This window comes from Protomyctophum bolini (assembly GCF_963924005.1).
Source record: "Protomyctophum bolini genome assembly, chromosome: 2".
Classification (NCBI taxonomy): Eukaryota; Metazoa; Chordata; class Actinopteri; order Myctophiformes; family Myctophidae; genus Protomyctophum; species Protomyctophum bolini.
In genome coordinates this window covers 12,242,408-12,255,098 of record NC_137863.1, presented here as the reverse complement: position 1 = coordinate 12,255,098, position 12,691 = coordinate 12,242,408, and the positions used below count along the sequence as shown (strand labels likewise).

The 12,691-nt window shown below is 41.6% G+C and overlaps 1 protein-coding gene across 5 annotated transcripts in view; it reads left to right on the top strand.

The window, feature by feature from the left end:
* Positions 1–10,684, top strand: part of LOC308335986 (band 4.1-like protein 1) — a 106,438-nt gene extending 95,754 nt beyond the window's left edge. For 3 of the 5 annotated variants that reach the window (XM_080793226.1, XM_080793227.1, XM_080793225.1), the window contains 6 exons: positions 807–884; positions 1,914–1,961; positions 2,689–2,784; positions 4,478–4,558; positions 5,258–5,374; positions 6,607–10,684. In XM_080793226.1, the coding sequence (XP_080649352.1) occupies positions 807–884; positions 1,914–1,961; positions 2,689–2,784; positions 4,478–4,558; positions 5,258–5,374; positions 6,607–6,612 (426 nt within the window). In that variant the 3' untranslated portion in view covers positions 6,613–10,684. Of the gene's footprint in view, positions 1–806; positions 885–1,913; positions 1,962–2,688; positions 2,785–3,177; positions 3,239–4,477; positions 4,559–5,257; positions 5,375–6,606 lie in introns of those variants that run through there. The other 2 variants (XM_080793228.1, XM_080793229.1) reach the window with 2 other exon arrangements.
* Positions 10,685–12,691: the final 2,007 nt, after the last annotated feature.

The following is a 12,691-nucleotide window of genomic DNA, read 5'->3' as shown; positions in this document are numbered from 1 at the left end:
AATTGTTCTCATTGTAAGAAATAAGAATGGTATCACCTATGGCTGTGTATTTGGAATGCATGAAATGTATGCAAGATCACAGACATTCTAGGGCTATTAACTTGTAAACTGAGAATATTCATCTATTCAAACATGTATTCACCAAAAGCATGCAGTTAGCTGATTTAAAATATTTGTGTGCTCGTACAAGTGTCTTCTGTGCCTTCTCTGAATGGGAGATTTACTTAGTGCCCCAAAGGTTAATTTCAAGCCCTGCCTCCAATCAGTCATTTCTGTACAATATTTTTAGAGAGATGAGGACATCGGCTACACGGTTTAGAATTTAGAATTCTAGATGCTTCTCCCACTGCTCTGGAGCCACTGATGAATGTGTGTCCCTTATTATTCTTTGGACTTCACTGACTGAACGGACCACATGAATGACATCATTACGAAGTGATTAAAGTATTGACAGGGAATTAATGAGCAGGATGAAAGCGGGTGGGAAATCCATTCATCTCCAGAGGCAAGGATTTTAGCTCAAGCTGCCCCACAGGTGCCTGATTAAAAATTAATTACCGCTGGGCTCATTTGCCATTCAGCTACTGGCCTGACTGAACAGTGGCAGTGATCTTCAGAGGAGGCCTTTGAAGCGCAAGCTAGGTCTCTGGTCACAGTTTGAAAATATGTCAGAATATGCCACAGTGGCTTTTCTCTCTCTGTGTGACTGCGTGACTGTGTGTGTGTGTGTGTGTGTGTGTGTGTGTGTGTGTGTGTGTGTGTGTGTGTGTGTGTGTGTGTGCGCGCGCCTGCGCCTGCGCCTGCAGCAAACAGAGGATGACGTCAACTGCACAGAGACAAAGGTCTCCAGCACTGACATAGCTGCACCAGCAGAGGGAGACATGGTATGTGGCCATGCCGGTTTCTCTGCACAAAGGCATGGCTGCATGTTTTCCCTGTGTCTGCTGTTCTGTCTGCATGTCAGTGGGATGGGGAGTGTGAATTTGGAAGGCATTAAGCCTGATTCATACATTGTGGAGCCAACGTGTCGCCGGCAGGTCGTTCCTGTGACATCGCATAAATGAGTCTTTACACAGTAGACTCCTGAGCAGTCCAGACACAGTGGCCTTGTGGTTAGAGTGTCCGCCCTGAAACTGGGAGGTCGGGGGTTCGACCCCCGGGCCAGGTCATACCAAAGACTGTAAAAATGGGACCCAATGGCACTCAGCATCAATGGGTTGAATTGGGGGGTCAAATCAACAAATCAAATGATTCCTGAGCGCGGCACGGCTGCAGCTCACCGCTCCTTGGCTGCGGCTGACCGCTCCAAGAGATGGGTCAAATGCAGAGAAAAAATCGTATGACTTTGACTTTGACAGTCAACCCCCTGCCAACTCTCAGGATTCAGGTTTTTACACAGGCTGTAAATCAAAACAGCGAGAGGCTTCATGGAATATATTGCTTTCATTTTAAACTAATTCACCATGAAATGTGCATGTGCTGCTCCTAAGAATTGATTATTGATTTGTTCAAGTAATACATAAACATAAGGTTTGTCGCATCATGGCTTGTGCCATAGACTGCATGATTTTGACAAGAGATAGCTTCAATTAAGCTTCTTCGATATTTTTAGCAATTAGTTCCTTAGGTCTTCAAGAGATTTTGTGAGACATGAGACATTGACCCAAATGTACTGTATACAATTCTGCAATACTGCTTGTATCCTGATTTTTGACTAACAGTTGATGAACAGTATTATGGGTTCCAAATTGCCTTTACCTTTCCTCTGCAATGTACTTTATGAATTCTTAATCATGTATTAAGTGTGTATTAATCATGCTAATGCAGATTATACTTTTCACACAAGATGTCCTCTTGACTTCATAATGTTTCTGAATTTGTGATTTTAGACCTGAATTCTTGTCTTCACACAGATTCTCAGTACGAGGGAGGCATCTATTACTAAAGAAAATGGCTCTCCTGTAAGTATCCACACAAATTATCAAGGCTTACTGTATCTTTTCCCTGTATATTTGTGGGCCCCTAAATGACTCCACCTTGTGCATCCTTGCTGTCTTTGCGTGGAGTTGATCTGTACTGTATGTAATATACCGCTAGATAGAGGCTACGAAGATGTTTATGTCCCCATTGTTGACCAGATGTTTATGCTCAAGGCATTGACTGAATGAGGCTGACACAGTGATATTTGCTATGAAACAAAGCCCTTGATGGTACAATTCAGGCTGTCTTTCGCTCTCTCTCTCTCTCTCTCTCGCTGTGTGTGTGTGTGTGTGTGTGTGTGTGTGTGTGTGTGTGTGTGTGTGTGTGTGTGTGCGCGCGTGCGCACTGTGCATGTGCGTGTGCGAGTGCCTAACAACTACATAACTACATAATATCTGCACACGTGTGCAATGTACTTGTTAGGCACTCAATACTACATTGCTACTACCACTACAGTGACTGTGAATGTGTTCGTTCATAATGTAACACATTATTACATTATAGAAAAATCAGTTATGTTATGCGCTCATGTTTTTATTACATTATGAGCTGATTATTACATTATGAGTTTTTATTACATTATGAGCCCTTATTACATTATGAGCAGTTATTACAGCTCATAATGTTGCTACAGCCTCCTGCAATGTGAAAACTGATCCTGGAACTGTACAGATGGAGTGAATCACTCATATAATGATTGTTCTGTAGGTGAAAGCAGGCCACCCGGGCAGAGACTCAGTTGTATCCCCCCTGACCGTCACAGCTGATAATGTCACCTCAGCAACCACTACTCAAGTTACCAAGGTACATGTACTGTATGTGCTCATAGGGCTACTGTCTCTACATGCAGTATCATAGCTTGAAAGACAGGACCAAATGTTGTTGTTGGTGACGTGACTGTATTTAGCAAATGCTTGACGAACAAATAACTGTACTTTCTGTTACATTAAGCAAGAACAAAGAATAATAAAGCATGGCAATACATCAAATACATACAAAGTAGTTATCATGAATCATACATAAGCTAAGAGCGTAACAGTGGAAAATCTATATTAATGAAACTAAACTATGCATATATACACTATACAGTGCTATGTTTACATAAAATGCTATAAGTCTACAAAAACTGCTCTCTACGTAGGTCTACATAAAAAGCTATCTAAGATACATAAGTTGGGCCTTTTCATACGCCTGTAGGAGGTCGAGGCTAGGACGAGTACTACGGCAAGTGCTATGGGCTAAGATGGAGTCTGAAGAGGTGGGTTTTCAGACTGCGGCAGCAGTTCTGATTGCAACGGGAACTTAAGTGCATTCCTTAGTTTTGGAGCCAGAAGGGAGAAGAGTTTGGGACGTGTGGAGCGTCGTCCCAGTGTTTTTAGGGAGGCTACTGCCAGCTTCCCTGCGTCGGCTGATCTGAGCACTCGGGAGGGTTTGTAGGGTGCGATCAGACCTGCAAGATATGACATACCTTTGGTTGCTTTGAATGGCAGCATCGGGATTTTTACTCTGTCCATTCAAACAAGTTTGTCATTAACAACCATATTATCTGACTTTTGTCTCCCAGACTCCCACATATGGATTTTTAATCTGAAGCTTGAGTTTGACCAAGAGGTCAAGCCAGAGGCGAATACTTCTTATAACTGTCAGGGGTACTGTTGGGTACTTCAGGGGTACTGTTGGGTACTTCAGGGGTACTTTTGGGTACTTCAGGGGTACTGTTGGGTACTTCAGGGGTACTGTTGGGTACTTCAGGGGCACTGTTGGGTACTTCATTGTAGACAACCTGTATACTTTACCCGGCGGTGGATTTGGGTGTGTTCTAAATAAAGTGTTAGTGTTGATTATCGTGTATTAATCTAATTATAGTAAACTAATACTATTACTAAAAAAGATAAAGATCAAGGGAAAATAGGCATATTTACAGTACAATAATGTTTCAAGTTTACACATATTACAAATACATTACACATTAACAAAAACACTTAAAACACACCCAAATCAAATCATATTACGGCGTACAGTACGTATTCAATCAATTATTCTCTCTCCTCTTCTACAAAAATAAACATTACTGTCGCTCGTGCGAAGCTGTCATTCTCTTGTATTATATCGTAATTGTATTAAATCCCACCACGAGTAACCTCGCGGCAGACTATTCACCTCGGAGCAGAGCTCTGCCTCGGAGGAAAGTCTGGTAAGGCTGGCAGTGTCTGTAGGCCAATCAGAGGCAGACGGGGCGTTACCATGTCGTCTATGCTCGGATGTAGCGCCTGACTGGCTCCTAGGGGCTGAATTGTGCTTTGTGGGTTTGCTTAGTTTGTTTTACTCATGCTTGTTCTTGTGGATGTGTGTGTGTGTGTGTGTGTGTGTGTGTGTGTGTGTGTGTGTGTGTGTGTGTGTGTGTGTGTGTGTGTGTGTGTGTGTGTGTGTGTGTGTGTGTGTGTGTGTGTGTGTGTGTGTGTGTGCGTGTTTGCGCGTGTGTGTGTGTGTATTGCAGACTGTGAAAGGAGGCTACTCAGAGACCAGAATTGAGAAGAGGATCATCATTACTGGAGATGATGATGTGGACCAAGATCAGGTAAGGTTTAAAGTTTAAAGGTGGTATTTCCCCATAATGCAACGGATCGTTACACAGTAAAATCCTGAGTGTTAATTTAACACTTGAGAGCCCTATCTTGCACCTGGAGCGTGACGTAAATAAGGACACATGTGTCATTGCTAGTTTCCAACCAATGCCCTCATCTGTGCGGCCATTGGTGTGGGGGCTTAAATAAGGTGTAGTTTGGTGCCTGTGACCATAGTGGACACTATTTCATGATTGGCTGCCTTGTCTCTAAGAGGCCTCTGCCAATGGGAACCCATAGCCTGAATGGCATAAAACCCATACTCTGAACGCTGCAACATGAAGCTGTGCGCTGAGGCAGAGGCTGCGGCACACAAACTGATTATTCTGTAGCTGTTCATAATCGAGAGCTTGCTGCACCTGGCAGTTATGACTGAGTCATACTTGTTTATAAAAAGCTTAGACCAGCCCTGAGATATTTATATGAACTCATCCTCAATCACCCAATGGCGCTTGCTGCCGATGATGTCTTTGCATTATGATGCTATGAGCTATAAACATTACATGATTATAAACATTTATAATGACTGTTATAATCCCTTATAATCACAAAAATTAGATTATAATGCATTATAGACCTGACATTTAAGTAAAGTGTTACCCTAAGTATATTACTGTTAGTAGAGTATGTGATGACAAATTGTGTTTCCCCAGGCCCTAGCTATGGCCATCCAAGAGGCCAAGCAGCAGCACCCTGACATGCTGGTGACAAAGGCTGTGGTCATCCGGGAAACAGAGTCACCCACCGAAGAGCAGCATAGGAAATCAGAAGTACGTGAAGCTGAGCACGCACACATACAAAGTTCACATCACTGTACTGTACATAGCTGACAAACATTAGACTGTGAAAATTAAGGAGATTTTCTGGTGGGGGCTTGACTTACTATTCACTGAGTATTCAATGACTTAGTATTCACTTGGTATTCAATGACTTAGTATTCACTTGGTATTCACTGACTTTATAGCAGGGGTTCCCAAACTTTTTCATGTTAAGGACCCCCAAAATCATACTCATTAGCCATTTGAAAATACATGCCAAGGACCCCCATAAGAGAAGATTTGTACAGCTCAACGATGCACGCGATCCAAAGCATTTATAGGGATCAGATTGAGCTAATGGATGATGTTTAGAGCTTAATATTACTTTAATCCATCCAACCTTGCATGTATGAAACCATTGTTTACACTGAGAGAACACGGCACAGGCTGTAGCTATGACTCACCACACAACCACTTCCGGTTCAGTGTTTTTTTTCTTTTCTCAGAAATCTGGCACCAGTACCGAGTTTAACCACCAGATGATGCCATGTAATCGGTTAAATTTCTACTATTTCTACTATAGAGCGGCGCAGTCCCTCCCCCTTTCAGAACAACGAACGGCCCAGGAAATGAAAACGCAATGCATTTCCCCATAGGAAGTTTTTATTTAATTTATTTAAAGACCTTTTAAGCGCCGTACGAAGCCAACTCTTGTCGTGACAAATCATCAATCATGAACACACACAATATTTTGGACCAAACAAATAATTACAAAGAAGAAATGATGATGAATCCCACCTGTTAGTTAATCAATTACAATGGGGTGCATACTTAGTTCGACTAGTCTAAACCAAAAACTGCCTAAACTAAGTACTGCACCCATTACAATTACACCATAAAAGGCATGCATTGAATGAATAGGAAAACACTCCACAGTATGATGTTGCTCATCAAAAAGAACACATTTACAAGCTGGCAGCGCTTCGCAAGTCTCTCGCTCAGCTGAACTTTTGTCAGACATGCAAACTTATTTTTCATACCACACATGCTTTTTGACATCAAAGTTTGCTAGTATGACCATATGATGTGTCCCATGTAGATGTTGTATAATGTTAGAATCTTGCGCGCCTATGGCACACTCTAATGCCATGCATGTGTGTCGCAATGAATATTATGTGTCCAAATGTAATAATAGCTGGTCTGTATTCTGACTCAAGCATGCTGTTATGTTATTTAATTTGCAGTCTTGATTGCTCCTGGGATGGAGGACAGGAGAAACGGACTCCTGTTGTCTGTCTCCTGCAGTATGCCACACTAAACCCCTATCAGAAGACTTCTGTCCCCACTGTGTATACACACCTCCGCAGCAACACACTCCGTTCCTCTGTCTCCTTGACAATGCAGCGGACTTGCACTCCCCAAACTCCCTTTAGCCAGAACCAACTGTGACGCGGCCTCCGAAACCACCCAGTCCCTCGTCCTCTCTCAGCACCCCAAACACCGCCCGCCCTCACCCTGCTGTCTCCCTTGGAACGAAACATTTGCTTCTTTGGACTACTTACTGGGTTGGTCAGTGGCGGTGCCCTATCAAATGCAGCTGATACAGTGTTAGAATCCCCCTGATGCTATACAGTAGTTTCTTGTTTTGTTGTTGCATTTAATCCATTTTACAGGATGGAGTCAGAGTCACTGTCTGCTGGCTTTGAAGAAATCTCATTTGATCTGACAGACTACAAGGATTTGTTGTGTTTGCCTGAGTTGAATCCATTCGATCACTCGCCAGACTCGTACACACCTCGTTTACTCCACAGTCAACACACACACACACACACACACACACACACACACACACACACACCTTCCCAACACCCACACAGAAACACGCACGCATGCACGCACGCACGCACACACAAACAAACACAGATTAGTAATACTATGGAACGCCAATACCCTGCCCCCAACAAATAGCTTTCTATAATAATCACCATGGCAATGCCTGCACTGATGCCATGAGGGTGGAAGAGGAGCAGGATGAGGGTGGGTGTGAAGGGCTGGGAAGGAAGCTGTACAGGGGAGGAGGGCCGTCGCCTCTGGTGTGACATCAGTATAATCAATCAGCTGTCTTATTAGCTTTTTACATTTTTAGCAATTATTATAGAGGTTCTAATTTATGTCCAGTGTTTGCTTGTTTATCAAATATGTATATTATTAGATGATTATAATCTCGTGCATGATTTGAAAAGAATAAATACATAACTAGCCGCGGGAATGAAACATCTGATGTAAGACGCATCCACAACTAAATTCCTTGAGAAGTTCTGAGGGCAGAAGAGGGACCTGTAGGGATTCCTGGGACAACGTGTGATACATTACACACACCTGTGAGAGTTGATGGACTACACTGCTGATGAACACAAGGACAGAGCTGTTCTGCTCTGGAGGACAGAACCGTTTTGGACTCAGCTCAGTCTCCTCTCATGCTTATCCCCCCTTTTTTGTGAAGCTGCCATCATCCTAAATAAAATGCTGTTATTTTTGGCACAGTTGAGACTTTCTCAACAAGTTTATAATGTTTTATCTAATGTTACAGAAATGTGAGGATACTTTCCCCCCCCCCCTAACCTTTTCTTACTTACCCCCCTCCCCCCATCGTGGCAGACTGTTATTCCTATGATCTTGCGTATATTCAACGTGTGTCTCTTCTATTCTGGACTGGGCTTAACCACGTATGCCCTATATAAATCATCATAGGACGAATAGCAAAAGTAGCTGATCCACAAACTCACACACAGTGTGTCATAACACGCTGTGGGAGCTTGTAGTATGATATGGCCAAATAGAGATGTCAGCTTTTAATTGGTAAAATTAACAGGACCCTATGGTAAAATTAACAGGACCCTAGGTTAACTACTGTAAGTGAATATCACAAAAGGAATTGTCTGTGCGTTCACCATAAATAAATAAAAATAAATGATGCATTTATATAGCGCCTTTACTCAAAGCGCTTTACTATGTAACATAGATTGTGCATTACATTCACACACCGATGGCGGAGGAAACCATGCAAGTGATCAATCTGCACATTGAGAGCAATTAGGTATTGTCTCTACTCATGTTAGGAGCTGTCTTTTGTGGCATTGATATCAAGGATTATAGAGGTCAATCTGTCAGATAGTGATGACATCAAGATCGATTGTATCCAGGGGGCATGTTTGGGGATATGTGTGGAGTTTCTGGCTTTAAGAAAGTTGAAAAAGTGGTATTTTGGGCTTGAAATGTCAAATTCTAATCCTACTGTTAATGGATCCAGAGCTATCTCTGATCTTCAGCTTTGGGGTTAGCTGTAGCACTATGTCCATGGAGAATGCTTGAATTATCCAAGATCATATGAAATTAAACATGAATTCTGTTTTCTGTTGGACTTTCTCTTTAAGTTATGTGTATGAGTTTATTTATATGCTGTAGATGTGGAGAATGTGAGCTCTGTGCACCCCCCTCCCCACAGACAAAGCCAGGACATAGTGACGTGTTAAGACCCTTACCCTACGCAAAACGGAAATATAACCTTTTAATACTGTAATACTATGCATTGTTCATTCTAAGTATGAAACCGTCCAATGGAGCCTGAATCATGTTTTCCCTGTTGCTCTCAGTGTCGATTTTGTGCTATCGTTCAATCAAAGCAGTGAACTGGACTGCTTCTGCAATTGGCAATAAGCCCACTGGCAAATCCCGTTATCTGTCCTCTAGAAGGAGAAACTGTGAATTCCTGTTCATAACTAAATCTTACTACATACAGTAAACATTGCGATACATACTGTAAAGGAGCTCTGCCGCACTTGTGACCATGGCTTTGTCCCCCTTGTTGTCTAAACTGTATTACCGGTGGAACATTTTGGGGGAAATTGCAGAGTAGACCTGCTGTTTTGTTACATCTCTGTGGGATTCCCTTGTATGCTTTATTTTATTATTTTATAATATCTGGTCATATGACACTGGATTGATGTGAAGGCACTTTCAAGCAGTAGGCCTGTTCCTGCTGAGAGAAAACCCAATTATCCCTTTATGATTGCCGTAATACTGTACCAATTATTGGACAGAAAATTCACTAAAGATAAATACTGATCTGCTGTAGGCATTGGGAGAGAATTTGCCATGTGTAGGTGATTGTGGTGAGTTGAAAGGTGCAAAGTTTGTGCTGTACATAAACATCCATACTGTTGTTTGTTTTAGTTTTTTATCTTGTAAGCTATATAGAAAACAGTACAAATAGCAAGAGTGGAGGTGTGGTTGAAGTGTACTTCACTGGAGGGCAGAGCATAAGTTAAACCATGAGGTGCAATAGTGCAATAGAAATGTCATTCTAATGTTAATGGGTGCCTTATTTTTGTCACTGACAGGGGACCAATATGACACACTGATGTTTATTTCTGTGAGGGGCATCTTCTAGAAATGTCCAGCCCTCCAAGTCCAAGGTGACACTATGCTGACCAGAGCAGTGGTTCTCAAAGTGGGGTCTGGGGACCCCCCAGGGGTCCTTGAGGCAGTTCCAAGGGTTCTCCAGCAAAATTAGTTATTAATACCATCACAATCTGTTTAACCACTTTATATATTATTGACTGTTTGAAAATAGCCGATCTACAAGCTATTATAGTGACATGTTGTGAGCTTGTAGATCTGCTATTTAAAAAATAAATAAAAACAATCTTTGGAATATTTTTGTAACATTTTAACATGGGGGTCTGCAGCCATGGAACAAGTTTGAGAACCACTGGTCCAATAGCAACAGAGACATAGGGAGCAGGTCAGAAGGACGTTGAACTGTAGTCTTTGGCAATGCCAAGAAGAAGCGGTTTTTCATTGGCCCCACTAATCTAACACCAAGCATTTTTTTAATATGGAAATGGGATAGTTTATTTTTGTTTCGTTTGTGTGTGCATACACATACAGTACAAGTCACTCCACTGGATATCCTCCAACTTCACTTCTCCACAGCCTTTTGCTCTACATTCCCCTATATGCTTAGTGGTGTGTATTTGCCGTGTTTGCATTCAGTCTAAATGGAAAACATACATGCATAAATAAATGTCTCAGTATGATACAAATTCTGCCTCTGATTTTGAAAGTGTTTATCACGTGACTGCAAATGGTGAGCAAACATGGGGGAAACAAACAAGCCCTCAGCACAGAGAGGAAGAATTGAAGCTAAATTGAGGTAGGCCTACTGCAGCTCGACTATGCACTGATATAAATGCCCGTTATTCTGGGTCATATTGCAATCCAGCATGTAGTCAGCTTCAGTCAGAATTTACCAGAACACACACACACACACACGTCTAAATGCTTTCTCTTGAATCTGGTGATAAACGATGCTGTGTAAACGATGGTTTTATGTTTTATATCTGTAACACTACAGTTTTGTTAGCGGCATCATTCCGCAATTTCCGCAATTTCCATTTCCGCAATTTCCGCAATTACCATTTCTGCAATTTCCACAATTTCCGCAATTCCGCAATTTGACAAAAACGATGGGTTATAGCCCATGTTTTTTGAAATTTTGGAAAAAAAAGTTATACTCGTTTCTCATCATTTTGGACTATTGGCTATAGCCCATATCGTACGGCATACTATAGCGCGCCGTTTTTCATCATTTTTGAGGATTTGAAAAAAATGACGAAATTACAAAAACGATGGGTTATAGCCCATGTTTTTTGAAATTTTGAAAAAAAAAGTTAGCCTCGTTTCTCATCATTTTGGACCGTGGGCTATAGCCCATATCGTACGGCATACTATAGCGCGCCGTTTTTCATAATTTTTGATGATTTGACAAAAACCCGGCAAGTGCAATATTGAATTATTAATTAAGGTCTTGCAATCAATTTGAAAGCATGAAGATTCGCTAAAGCACATTTGTAATTTGTGGAAGATAAGAGATCTGGTGCGTAGACTCTGCAGTAACACCAAATTATGCCTTTGCTTGCAGCACCATCTAGTGGATTCAGCGTGAATATTATCCTACAGTCGTTTCTGTCAGCTGGATTTGGGTAAAACTACACACTCAACATAACCACGGTAACCATCACCTCTCTATCTTTATATCACTTTTCCCTACATGGTCTCTAGTCTATTCACACACACACACACACACACACACACACACACACACACACACACACACACACACACACACACACACACACACACACAAATAGTACAACAAGCTCTGTTTCTTGTGCACTGACTGTACCACCTGTAAAAAACACAACCTCATCTTTGGTTGTAGACCACCAAGAACCTTCTGTTTACAAAGCACCGAGTCAGTCTGACTCTTGCGCCACAGAAGACTACAATACAATTGTGACAACTAATTACTCTTAGATAGTGAAATTGTTCCAACAGGTGGATTTGAACCAGGCACCTTCTTTATAAAACAGTACAATTTCTCCTGTGCTATAGAAGTAAAAAAAAATCTCTAAATTATTATGGATCTGCAGCAGTTCTCGACAAACTTTTCAAAACCTTTTCTTATTATATAATTTGTCTGTCTGTCTGTCTGTCTGTCTGTCTGTCTGTCTGTCTGTCTGTCTGTCTGTCTGTCTGTCTGTCTGTCTGTCTGTCTGTCTGTCTGTCTGTCTGTCTGTCGTGTGTGCGTGTGTGCGCGTGTGCGCGCGCATGCGTGCAGCTTGTAAATCCACACAGCTGTTATCCATTCACTCTGACGGACCAATGACCGACGGTCTAGAACCGGATACAGGAGGCGGGGCTTATGCTTTAAAATGGAGGCGCACACGGTGCATAGTGTGTTTGGGGCGTTGCTGCTGAGAGGTAAGATTTGTTTGTTAACCGCATGGTTGTTAGCCAACATTAACTCTGTTATTGTTTAAAGTGTTAGTGTTGTTAGAAGGACTGTTGGTTGTTTATTGTGACTCTAAAAGGACAACAATATGAGGAATGTGTTGGTACTTTTTGAGACACAAACAAATAAACAAACAGGTGGAAAGTAAATAATTTATATTCTATTCTACTGAAGTGCTGTGGACAATAGGCTATATTGTACTTTTATATTCTATTATTTGGACACTTTACTAGTTATTTTGTAGATTTGGATTATTAAATATATCCTTTTGGCTACATTGCAATTTACCACTGGGCTAAAACCACATTTTGGCCATTTGGAAGTAGCTGATCTACAATCTCACAATGCATTGTGATGCAATCTATTGTGAGATTGTAGATCAGCTAATTGTAGATTTGTAGCTATTTTTCAGATTTTTTTTCCTTTCAAACATTTGAAATGGGACATTTCTGCACAATGAGCTACATTTGGTA